At 47.3% G+C, this 13,008-nt stretch overlaps 1 protein-coding gene across 6 annotated transcripts in view; it reads left to right on the forward strand.

Moving 5' to 3' along the window:
• Window positions 1–13,008, forward strand: part of DTX4 (deltex E3 ubiquitin ligase 4) — a 33,229-nt gene that overhangs the window by 16,188 nt on the left and 4,033 nt on the right. For all 6 annotated transcript variants that reach the window (XR_003791435.1, XM_029207822.1, XM_029207817.1 and 3 more), the window contains exons 3-8: window positions 326–387; window positions 731–892; window positions 3,342–3,403; window positions 4,326–4,478; window positions 6,591–6,752; window positions 11,607–11,696. Coding sequence is in view for 5 of the 6 variants with exons in the window: in XM_029207822.1 (XP_029063655.1) it covers window positions 326–387; window positions 731–892; window positions 3,342–3,403; window positions 4,326–4,478; window positions 6,591–6,752; window positions 11,607–11,696 (691 nt within the window). In the remaining variant the exon portion in view is untranslated. The remainder of the gene's footprint in view (window positions 1–325; window positions 388–730; window positions 893–3,341; window positions 3,404–4,325; window positions 4,479–6,590; window positions 6,753–11,606; window positions 11,697–13,008) is intronic.

The following is a 13,008-nucleotide window of genomic DNA, read 5'->3' on the forward strand; positions in this document are numbered from 1 at the left end:
GCGAGTGACTTGAGAAGAGGCCAGAGAGCTGGGGGGATTGGGGTGGGGGATTTTGGCAGCTCAGGCAGGGCTGTGTGGGCCTTCCTGGGACTCTGAGGGAACTGCGGAGCCATTCTGAGTTTTGAGGTTCTGTGGAGTGGACTGACAAGGTTTGAAGGTATCAGCTCTGGCTGAGGGGCTAAGAACTTACTGCATCTTTAGTAGGAATAAGTAGTTCCTGTAAGAAAGGGGAACCCCTCAGTGGGTGAAGTTTTGGGGCCCCCACCACTGGCCCATTTTGTCCCACTTGTCAAAAGCATGATGTGTCTGTTCTCTCCTTTTTCAGGGTCCCCACTGTCCCAGTGAAGAACCTAAGTGGGTCCAGTCCTGTCAACCCTGCCTTGGCAGGTAAGAGAAGCCCCCGGCTGAAGGTAGAAAACAAAAGCAATGAAATAGGTATGGTGAGCATTTGTAAAAAGAGAGAGAATTCGGATGTTGATTAAGACAAACGAGGATGTGAGGAGTTGGGTTGGAAGGGCAGGAAGAGTTTGGGAAGAATTGATCGTGAAAAGCACAGCTTGCTGTTGAAAATGAGGGAATGGATATGTTTCCGAGAAAAGTAGAGGCTACGTAGAGAATCCATGAGTTATGAGAATGCTGGTGGAAAGGAGGCGAGGAGGTTACTTGGGGGGGGGGGGGGGGGGGGGCCTGACTCTCCAGTCCTTCTTCTCTCATGCTCTTGCCCTTCCAGGAATCACTGGGATCCTCATGAGTGCGGCAGGGCTGCCTGTGTGTCTCACCAGGCCACCAAAGCTGGCCCTCCACCCACCCCCTGTCAGCAAGAGCGAAATAAAGTCCATCCCAGGAGTTTCCAACACAAGCCGCAAGACCACCAAGAAACAAGCCAAGAAAGGTATCGGCCTCTTTATCGAAAGCGGTCCTGGCGGGGAGGTCACAGACTTGGCTCCCAGCCCTGGCTCTGCCTCCACCACTGAGGGTCATACCCATGCCTTCCCCCACTGTGCCTTAATTTCTGCATCTGCTAAATGGGCCTACCTAGCACCTGTTCTGATGACTACACCAAAGTGGATGAGGTATGGATCAGATGGAGACACCTTGAGAAATATAAAAATGCAGCGCAAAAATATAGGCACATAAAAATAGGATGCGGACACAGATAAAATATCAATACATTAGAGAGAAAGATCGCTTTGACATTGGAACCCAAACAGACTTGACTCATATCCCAACTTTGTCCCTTGCAGTCTTGTGACCCCAGTCTCTTATTTTCTCACCTTTACAATGGGCACAACTGGTACCCGGCAGGTATGTCCTGTAATGCATCCATGTCACTGGGGAAGTAACCACTGTCTTGTGTCCCTCTCTAGACTCCAGATGCTCTGGCCCCTCAAACCCCCCTTTAGGAGCTCCATTCTCTCTTTTCACATCCTACAACTAGGAGGTCAAATGCCTGTGCTTATCAGGGCACCAAGGGCACTTCAGCTCTGTGGCTGGTCTCTCTAGTCTCTGGTATCGGTTGTTAAATGATTTCACCGTCACTCATAAGTCTCCACCTTGCAAACTTGTTATGAAGTTTCAGTGGGATCATATGTATATTGTGACTTAGCCCGGCAAGCAACAGGCTTTCAGTTAATAGAAGCTTGATTCTTCTAAGAGAAGCAGGGCAGTGGAAAGGAAGGGCCTGCATCCCAGCTTCTGAATGTTGCAGGATCCACTTCCTCAAACCCTTGTCCTACTTTTCCAGTCTATCAAAAGCTCTCTGCTTAAATAAACTTGATTGCCTTGCTTGTAGTCTCATAGGAAACGGCAGGATTTTGCACTTTCCCACTCTTCCTGTTATTAATAGCATATATCAGACTCTTAGCAGGTAAAGTGCCAAAGAACTGTACACCCATTAGCTCATTTAATTGTCAAAGCATCGCTCTCAGTAGGTGCTAGTGGTTGCTCTTGCCCATTTCCTAGGTGAGAAAACAGAATCTTAGAGACGTTAAGAAGGTCACCCAGGGGAGGCACTGAGCCTTTTTTCAAATTTCTATGCCTCTTTGTGAGTCCGTATCATCCCATCCCCTGCCTTTAGGCTACGCTGCCTAGCCTTAGGGGTCCAGTTCCTCCCCTCCCCCAAATTCCAGAATCAATGCAACTGTCAGGTAATTGCTTCCCAGAGCATCACCCTTTCCCTACTGCTGGGTTACCTCTGCTGGCAGTGATCATGCCATCAACAGCAAGAAGACCGTCCTGAAGCTGTGGTCATAAATTCCTGGTTTCCCATAAAAATAATAGCACTTTGACTCCACATTACCGATTGAGACAGTACTTAGCACATTGTAAAAGGAATGCCATAAGCCTACCTAATGCTTTTAAATGTGTAACAGTTTACAGAGTGCTTTCTTTTTTTTTTTTACATCTTTATTGGAGTATAATTGATTTACAATGGTGTGTTAGTTTCTGCTTTATAACGAAGTGAATCAGTTATACATATACATATGTTCCCATATCTCTTCCCTCTTGCGTCTCCCTCCCACCCTCCCTATCCCACCCCTCCAGGCGGTCACAAAGCACCGAGCAGATCTCCCTGTGCTATGCGGCTGCTTCCCACTAGCTATCTACCTTACGTTTGGTAGTGCATATATGTGCATGCCTCTCTCTCGCTTTGTCACAGCTTACCCTTCCCCCTCCCCGTACCCTCAAGTCCATTCTCTAGTAGGTCTGTGTCTTTATTCCTGTCTTATCCCTAGGTTCTTCATGACATTTTTTTTTCTTAGATTCCATATATATGTGTTAGCATACGGTATTTGTCTTTCTCTTTCTGACTTACTTCACTCTGTATGACATACTCTAGGTCCATCCACCTCATTACAAATAGCTCAATTTCGTTTCTTTTTATGGCTGAGTAATATTCCGTTGTATATATGTGCCACATCTTCTTTATCCATTCATCCGACGATGGACACTTAGGTTGTTTCCACCTCTGGGCTGTTGTACATAGAGCTGCAATGCAGAGTGCTTTCATTTGTCATCTCATTGCATCATTTGGGCGGGTCCAGGCTCTTCGATGATGTGGAAGAGAAACCCACTCAACCTCTGTCAGTTAAAAAGTGGGTTTGTTGAAGTTAGGCAGGGGGCTGCCAGGGAAGTGACCTAAGGAGATAAGTGGATGTGAACACCTCCCACCTCCTCAGACCACCTCCCTCCATCGTCTACCACTCTGTTCCCTTTCAGTTCTTAAATCCAATTGTGCAATGAATTGCTTGCCTTTTCTGCTTTGAGCCTGGCTAACAACTCCCCTCTCTCTGGCACATTCAGCTTGTCTTGGTGGCCCACTGAATATCTTGTCCCCACAGGTAAAACCCCAGAAGAGGTGCTGAAGAAGTATCTGCAGAAAGTCCGGCATCCACCAGACGAGGTGACCGCAGGGGAGCCAGGGCGGGGCTCACCTTCTCCGTCACCCACAAGCATCTCCTCTGCTGGAGTTTTCCACAGGATGCGGCAGGAGCTGCTTTCTAAGTCCTGACTGGTGCAGAGCTGGTCAGAGCGGACGCCCAGGCTCCGGGTTCATGGTCCTGAGCGACAGCTGCAGCTTAACTTCGCCCACCTCCCCATTCAGCAAACTGCTGACCGATTCTAAACTGCCTTAACGTGAGAGTCTGAATTTAAGAAAGGCAGTATGATAAGCTATGGGCACTGACTTTAAAAGGGGCTTGACGTCCCAGCAGTTCTCAACCAGAGGTGATTTTACATGACTGGAGGGGAGAGGGGATGCTGATACTATGTAGTAGACAAAGGCCAAGGATGCTGCTAAACACCCTACAATGCCCAGGAAGGCCCAGGACAGCACCCACAGCAAAGAATTATCTGGCCCCAAATGTCAATGGTGCCAAGGTTGAGAAATCCTGATGTAGACTTATTTAAAAAGCAGCCTCTCCAGGACGCTTCAAATACAATTCCTTTACAGATGTTCCATTTGAATAAAGCTTGTCGGTGAGTCTCTCAGCAAGCATTGGTTTCCTCCACAAGCCACTGAAGGATACCAAGGAAGGACAGTCGGTCACAGCCCCCAAGGAGGTTATCATTCTGTTGGCCAGCCCAAATGAACATGTACCACCACCAGGAATTGTTTCAGGAATTTCTCTGTTGTGCAGAGCAGGGCAGAATTCTATTTAGATTCCCAAAGGCATGTTTACCCTGGTCTGTGGGCTTTCTAGAAGAGGAGAAGAAATAGCTCACCTGACCTCTGAGATCATGCGGGAACCACCTTGGAGACGCTTTGGCCTCCTAGGCTGATTGAGAGCTGATGTCCTCTTTCCTCTGTCCCCTCCCACCCCCAGGACTGCACCATCTGTATGGAGCGCCTCACGGCCCCCTCGGGCTACAAGGGTCCACAGCCGACGGTCAAGCCTGACCTAGTGGGTAAGCTGTCCAGATGCGGCCACATCTACCACATCTACTGCCTGGTCGCCATGTACAACAACGGCAACAAGGTTAGTGCCAGCCCGTGGGGCTGCTGCCACCTCCCACGTGGGCCCTGGGGTGTGAGAGCATGGAGGCCTTATTGGAGTGGCACGCAGGTGGTTTGGGGAGTCTCAAAGGCATCCCAGGGCAGCAGGAGTGATGAACTTGGTTGTTCTCAGCAGGATCAATTTTCCACGAAATTATGATGTTGGTAAACTCTGTCTTTACCTTCCTTTTGGTCTATGCTACCCGACTCTCCCCCTGTATCCACACTGAGTGGTGGTCTGAAAGGTGTAGACTTCTGTCCCTGAGAGTCCCAGGGGGGAGTGGTCCATGATGATGGGCCAGGGGTTAGTATCCAGTCATACTGGCATGGATGGATTTCCCATCACCCTTCCTTCTCCCAGGGCTAATGATTTTCAGTTACAATTCATTTTCGGTGGACAATTTCAAAACACCTTCCACCGCCCCTTCAAAAGCACTAAAGATTTTACCAAGGTATAACTGGAAGTCCCTTAGGGTCCTAGTTCGAGGAGGGGAAGGCTGTCTGTGATGCTTGTCTTGTCCAAGAGAGCTGGTTTCCAGGAATCTGGGAGTGTCCTCAGATGATAACTCTCTGCTTACAATGCCTAAGCCATTGAGTTTTCTCATGTTCCCTCCCATGCCTGGAACAACCTTCATTCCCCATCTGCATGAATTTGAATTCTACTTATTTCTCCAGGCCCATCTTGGATTGCCTCAGAGTCTGAGATTTTTGTGATATCCTCCAACTGCTTATTCATCCAAAAAAATGTTTGGCTTTCAGAGGCTGCTCTGTACTTCTCTTGCTGTGGGAAAAGAGTAAAGGCAGCAGACCTAAGCTCAAACCCTGGCTTAGTGGCCAAATGGCCTTGGGCAAGATTTTCAACCTCCCGGACATTTCATTTTCCATCTGGAAAATGGAGATAAAACAATCCCTACTTTATAGAGTGCTGTTAGCATTGTTATTCAAATTGGTATGTCCTTTGTATTATGGCTGTATGTTTTTTCCCTTCATCCTAATATAGCCCTGTGGTTGAAACTCCCGAAGTGCCAATCTTGGGATCTTTCTCTGTCTCAGAGAGCTCAGTTATTCGTGAACGATGTGTGTCTGTATCCCTTGCCCAATTTCCTGACCCTAAGAAAAAAGGTTTCATCGGGATTTGGCATTTGAAGAGGTTATTTTGGGTTTAAAGAGGTTTCTTAGAACATGTATTCCCTTTTTTGATAACTGTATTCAAGAATAATCTAGGACTCTTGCGTTTACCTCCATGGTGCTTCAAAAATGTTGAAGACACTATCCTTTATTCTCTTTTGCACTAATGCTTTGAAGCACGCAGTTTTTATCTTCTTTACAGAGAAGCGGGGTGAAAAGGCCCAGAGAGAATTTATTGGAGGGAGTGATTCATCCAAGGTCACGAAGCAAGTTAAGGCCAGAACAGAGAGTGGGACCCTGGCCTTGGATTCCTATCCTTTGATCACACGGAGTAACTTCCATTGCCCTGAATACAAGCTGTTCCTTTAAATGAGTAGAGTTTGAATGGAAACGTCCTTAAATAGCCCCGCAGAGGATCCCAGTCTTCCCCGAGGAGATCTGGATGTCCTGGAGAGCTCTGGTCCCCGCTGTGTGACAGCACTTTGTACACACGTTGTTCCCTGCCCACGCTTTCCTTCTCCTCACTCCCTTTCTTTTTGCAAGCTGGGAACAGGATTTACTGTCCAGGCTCTCTCCCAAGCTCTCCTCCTATCCTTCCAGAAGACACGTCACCAGGTCCTGCTGTGAAACCACGACCCCTCACGTCACTGTACCCAGAGTCCCCCACCATCCCCCCATCAGAGTCCTGAGATGCAGGGCAAAGCCCGGTCTCCTTATGAAGGATGGGGTCTCTCTTACATGTCCCTTAGCGTGGAGCATGGGGTTGGTGTGGAAGTTTCCTCCTCTTATTTTGGAGAAAGCTTCAGCTTTCAATGGCCTCAGTGGCCAAGCAGGGGGGCAACTCAGGTCTGTTACTCATTTGGGCGCATTTTGCCCCCGACCCCAGCCCTTTATCTCTGGTACCTTTTGGGGTTGGGTGGGAAGGTCATTACTAAAACTGTTTCCTATTCTGACCTTGTCTCTTCAGGATGGGAGTTTGCAGTGTCCAACCTGTAAGACCATTTATGGGGTGAAGACAGGTACCCAGCCTCCAGGGAAGATGGAGTACCACCTCATTCCCCACTCTCTGCCTGGCCACCCAGACTGCAAAACCATCCGAATCATCTACAGCATCCCCCCTGGCATTCAGGTGAGCCCACCCTTAGCCACTGGCTTTTATCATTTAAAGTTCAAATGTTTGCAGGTAAATGTTTGTCTTCAGTCCATTCAAGCTACTGTAACAAGCAAACAAAAAAACCCACAGACTGGATGACTTTTAAACAACAGAACTTTATTTCTCACTGTTCTGGAGGCTGAGAAGTTCAAGATTGAGATGCCAGCAGATTCAGTGTCTGGTGGCAGCCCGCCTCCTGGTTTGTACACCGTCTTCTTACTGTGTCCTCACATGGCAGAAGGGATGAGCAGCCTCTCTGGCGTCTCTTTTATAAGGATACTGATCCCATTCATGATGGCTTCACCTTCAAAACCTAATCACCCACCAAGGGACCCCCCCACATCTCCTAATACCATCACATTGGGGATTAGATTTCAACATAATAATTTATGGGGGGGACCCAGACTTTCAGTCTACAGCTCTCCACCCGTGGCCTCCCCAAATTCATGTCCTTCCTGCACACAAAATACATTCACTCCATCCCAATAGCCCCCAAGTCTTAACACATTCCAGCACCCACTTTAAAGTTTCAGTCCAAAGTCTTATCTAAATTTCATCTACGTTAGATAGGGTGAGACTCAAGGTAGAATTCATTCTGAGGCCAATTCCTCTCCAGCTATGAACCTGTGAAACAAAACAATTTATGTGGTGGTGTCTCACCAGACACTGAATCGGCCGACACCTTGATCTGGAACTTCCCAGACTCTAGAACTGTGAAAAATGAATTTCTGTTGTTTACAAGCCACCCAGTTTATGTTATTTTCTTATAAAAGCCAGAGCTGCTAAGACAATGTTATGCTATGAAAAGTCTCCTTCCCACTCCGGTCCCCCATCTACCCAGTCTCACCCTCCCCGACTCTCCGCCACTGTTCTCGCTTTCTTATGTATCCTTTCAGGGTTCTTTGTGCATTTGCAACAAACACTTCATCCGCTCCTCCCATCTTCACACAAAGGGTGACATATCAGACATATTGTTCTGCACGCTGCACTTTCTTTCTTTTTTTTTAGATCTTTATTGGAGTATTACTGCTTCACAGTGCTGTGTTAGTTTCTGTCGTACAACAAAGTGAATCAGCCATATGCGTACACATGTCCCTATATCCCCTCCCTCTTGAGCCTCCCTCCCATCCTCCCCAGCCCACCCCTGTAGGTCGTGGAAGCACCGAGCTGATCTCCCTGTGCTATGTTGCTGCTTCCCACATGTACCACAATGTTCATTGCAGCACTATTTACAATAGCCAGGACGTGGACGCACCCTGCATTTTCAATGAACAATGCAGTCTGTAGATCTTTCCATGTCAGTATAAAGAGAACTTCCACATTCTTTCTTAGCTTTGCATAATCATCCCTTGTATAAATGTACCATAATTTATATTCAACCATCTCCATTTGATGGGCATATGGATTGTTTCCAATCTTTTGCTACAACAAAATGTCATGAATAACCTTGCACACATGTGAGTATATCTGTAGAATAATTTTCTAGAAGTGGATTTTTTTTTTTTTGTCAAATGGTATTTGCATTTGTAATTTGATAGATAGTCCTTGACTTTTGTGGACATTTCTTTTGATTCTTCAAAAGACAGCCCTAAGGAACAAATTGAACAATTTTCCTGGCAGTAAACACAAACGTGTCCCTTCCTTCACACATTGAAGCTTTTTCTAAATGTTTAAGGTGTTCACTGGATTCATTTATTTAACAAATATTTATTAGTTTACCTTCCTTTCCTCCTTCCTCCTTGCCTTCCTCCATTTTGTCTTTTGTTTAACAAACATTTGAGTGTGGACAGGGGACCAGACATGTTCTAGATGCTAGAGAAAGAATGGTGAGCTAAACAGACACAGCCCTTGCTTCCCTGAAGTCCCCCTTCTAGTGAGATAAGGAAGAAATAAAACAGGGAGATGTAATAGTCCGTAAAAAATTGAATTAAAAAACATGGCTCTTCTTTGAAGGACGTATCAACCAGTCAGGCAGAAATAAATACACATCACTAAACTACAGAGTAAAAACTGATGTGCACCACTGATACAAGCTGTGGGAAGCAGGGCGGACTATCAACACAGGGCTTCAAAGTCTGCCAGGACCTGGCTTCCAATTCCAGGCTGATTCCTCCTTAGCTGGTGATTTTGGACCTTGACCACTTGACCTTCCCGAGCCCTGTTGCTTTATCTGCACAGCCGGGAAGCTAATGTGCGGGGGTTTTGAAAAGATGGGTGATAATATTTATATGTGCATATTGTGGTCCAGGGTACAGAACCAAGGTGCTCAGTACCTGGTCTCCATCATTAATGAGTATCTTACATGTCAGGGTAAGGAAGAGGGCCTACGTCTGCCTGTCTGGGAGGGTTGGAGGAGACTTTCTGGGAGCAGGGTACTCACTAGTAGAGGAAAGACATGAAGAAATGGAGGAGAGTGTTTTTAGTTGGAGGACACAACAGAGTTGCCAAGGGAGAGAAAGAGTGGGTGTGGAAGGCCCATCAGGAAGAGTTTAATTTGGGTTAAGATTTGCCAAAGTAGGCGACGGAAGGAGGGAGTAAGGAGGATGTGAGAGAGCGGGCAGAGAAGGGGGACTGTGGCCAGGTCAGGAGGCCTTCGACACCAGGGTGAAGGCTGTAGGTTCTCCTTGACAGGCTGGTGGCGGGGCGTCCCTCGAGGTGGTCGGGCGTTGGTTAGGGTTATGGAAGGTCGTGTGATTGGGGAGCTGCTTTAGGAGGGCCAGTCTGGCAAAAGAGTGGGGGGTGACCTGACAGACCAATTGGGAGACTACTGCGATAATTTAGCTTCCAGTCATGCAAAAGGGAGGGGCCGGGACCAGGGAGATATGGTTGGATGTGAGGGCAAGTGAGACTTCTGGGTTGATTCTAGGGCTGCCAGGGAGGGTATAATAGGGCCAAGGATGAGAGTACGGGAGTCCCGAGAAACAGCCAATGGCCTTGGGGGGGAAGTAGGACAGACTGACGTGGGCAAAGTCGGGGCGGGGCAACCACTTTGGAGGATGTTCTTTGTTCCCGGACCCCAGGACCAAAGAACGGGGAGCCTGCACTAGGGTATAGAGGTGCCCACCTGCTGCCTCTGGAGGTGCCATGGCTCCCCTAGGAAAACCCCAAGCTTGTGTCAAAGGAAATGCGTCCGTGCACTGTCCTTACAGCCGTTCCGTAGACCACCCGTGAGAGTCGGTAGCAGAACCCTCAGGGCAAAGTCCATTCCCGGAGACCCCAGGGACCACACAGCTTGGGCTTTCATGAGGAGTGAGGCCCTGTAAGCTCTGCCTTCACTGCAGACGATGATTCTCTGGGGGAGAAACTCTGAGCGGGGCCAAGGCAGAGTCGTGAGTGCTGAGCTTAGCACCGTGCGGGGAGCACACAGCCTTGCTGGGCTGGTGCCAAGCAGGTGTCTGTGTTGGCCGCATAACAGGCAAGTCCCGGGCAGGAGAGGAGAGGGCAGAACCGTGGTGAGAATCGGCCATCAGTTGTCCAGCCTGGCTTAGAAACAGCCGTGGCCGTGGGAATGTTGTAAATGTGATTTCGTAAGAATGTGAAATTCAGAACCTTCAAGACCGCGTCTCCCAGAAGACACTGTTGCCTCTTTCCGTTCCCTGTGATCTTTCCTTTCTCTGAGACTCCACTGTACCCATCGTGCTGTTCAGTTTGCAAAATCATACGTGATCCTGAACCGTGCTATTAAACAAGATTGTTTTAATCACAAAATTTTAAAATCATTTTGGAACTGTCGTCCATAGTAAGAGAAAATGGAAAATCTGTGTTTTCTTGAAGTTTTGTCACTCATTCACTCATTCCTGCATTCACTCGCTCATTCGTTTGTTCAGCCAGGATACGGTTACTGATCTACGGTGTGAGAGCTTGTACCAGGAGCTGTGTGGAATTATCAATATTATATTGGCTTCATCTAGAAGGGATTTTTAAAAAGGGTTTCACAGACTCTGAGGGGGGCCAGGGGTGCTCAGAAATTATAGACAAACATTGTGTGTAGGGGGAAAATATGTGCATTGTTACTGGGAGAAAATCCCTCATTTTTCATGAGCTTCTCAAAGGGACCTGTAGACCAGTCTGAACCCTGATTAGGAAGCCTTGTTGTTGGCTAAATTCTGCTTCAGTTTCTTTCCCACCTGGTGGCTTGAGACCGCTTGCTTAATAGGGGTATTGGATGACAGTTGATGACAGTTGAAATGTCAGAAGATTTTTAGTCGTGAATATGCCAATGTATATTGCTAAATAAGACAACAAACCAAAACCCATGAGGACAAAGGAGAAAATCCCCAAGAATCATTCAGATAATTCTGATCGCATGGCTCTTGGCTCAAAGCTCACAGGCACTTATGTTATTCTGAGTAGTTTAGAGGTTAAAAAAGTCCAGAGTATGCTTCAGGAAACCTGGGCTTAAGTTTGGGCAAAGCCATTAACATAACGGAAGTCATTTAACGTCTGGGGCTGCAGTTTTCCTCTCTTGTAAAACAAAAGAGCCAGAATAGACGATGATGAAGGTGATAAACAGCTGCTCAGCTCTGAACGTGCACCTTAACATTCATAACGGTCCCACATCTTCCTTATTTAAGGGGTGGGGAATTAACACCCCAAGGGAGAGCAGCTCCAGCTAACACAGCTGGGAGGCAGCAGCTCTGGGTCCAGAGCCAGGTCCAAGGACTCGAGTATGTGTTAAACCACTACTCCCACCGCTGTTTGGGTCCGTTCTCTGTCTAGACTCTGTGGCCATTAGTATTCATCATTATTTGAATCAATCACAGCCTGCACCCCCTGCATCCAAAAGATTTTGAAAAATGCTCTTTGCTCTCTTTTTTTTTCTGCTTTCAGGGGCCAGAACACCCAAATCCTGGGAAAAGTTTCAGCGCCCGTGGCTTCCCACGACACTGTTACCTTCCAGACAGCGAGAAAGGGAGAAAGGTGAGAGCAGGTTTCAGCGAAGGGCTGGGGAATTTACTTGTCTCTTAGGGCCTCAAGTTTGCTCCCTACGATGCTAAACAGAACTGGGTCTCTTGTAACTCTAGATGCCCATGTAGCAAAGTCATAGTCAAGTCAACTAGAAGTAGGATGGATATGTTTAGAATTTTATTTTTGCAGGGTGGTGGGGCCTGGGCTTTTGGCTTTTTCCTCTCCTGGATTTTACTGGCAATAATTCATCTATTTTAGGATCCTTCCTCTAGAGCTTTGCCGCCTAATGGCAGGTCCTGGGACCAGCACCAGTGACAAGACCTAAGAGTTTGATATAAATGCAGAACCTTAGGACCTACTTCATTTTAACAAGATTCCAAGTGATCTGACAGCATATTAAAGCTTGAGAAGCACTGCTCTGGGGCAGGGATCTTAATTTGTGGAATTTTATTTGCTTATTTATTTTTAATGAATACTTTTATTTTCCCGAAAAGAGTAGAGGGAAAAATCACTGGGTTTCTGGATTCTTAGTGATTCCCGGTGAGGCTTCAGTGGTTCCATGAACTCTAAAATTAGAATTAAAATTTCATGTTCATTTTCCTGTGGATAAGGCCAGAAAATCATTGTATTCTCAAAACATTCCCTGATCTCAAAAGTGAAAAGAACCGTTGATTTATTGAACAAGAGGTGTGCCTTTTTTAGCTTTCTTTAGGTCACGCTGCGTAACAAACAACCTCTAAATCTCAGTGGCTTCCTTCAACCACTGTTTATTTCTCATGTACTTTGCATGTTAGTGGCTGTGTCTCAGTTGCTGCTGTGGGTCAGCTTTCATCTGCTCCATGTGGCTTCCTGTTCTGGAATCCAGGTCAAAGGAGCAGCCCTTCCGTGGTCCATCCCCTTCCCATGGAATGAGGCAGAGGACCAAGAGAGAATCCAAGCAGTAGTGTACAATCCCATTAAAGCTGCTCCTGGAAGCTTGTTACTTCCACTCACCTTTCATAGGCCCCAGCAAGTCACGGACAAGCCAGACAAGGAGCTGGTGCCCTGCCTACAGGGAGGCCCCTTGGCAAAGAGTGTGGCTCATAGCAAAGAGTGTGGCTATAGTCTCTCAGAGGGGAAGAATCAGATAGTTCGGGACAATAAGAGAATCAACCGTATCGTCCTGAAGAGGTGCCCAGTTCAGTGTCCCCAGATTAGGAGGCAGGGCCAGTCCTGATACCTGTTCGCCCTGAACAGCCACGTCTCTACGCTCGAGATCTACAGCTCCAACTGCTGGCTAAACATCTCCACCATCAAGTCCTGCAGTTAAAGTTAGGATCCTCTT

The sequence above is a fragment of the Monodon monoceros genome, unplaced genomic scaffold (assembly GCF_005190385.1).
Source record: "Monodon monoceros isolate NGI ecotype Baffin Bay Population unplaced genomic scaffold, NGI_Narwhal_1 Super_Scaffold_7, whole genome shotgun sequence".
Lineage (NCBI taxonomy): Eukaryota > Metazoa > Chordata > Mammalia > Artiodactyla > Monodontidae > Monodon > Monodon monoceros.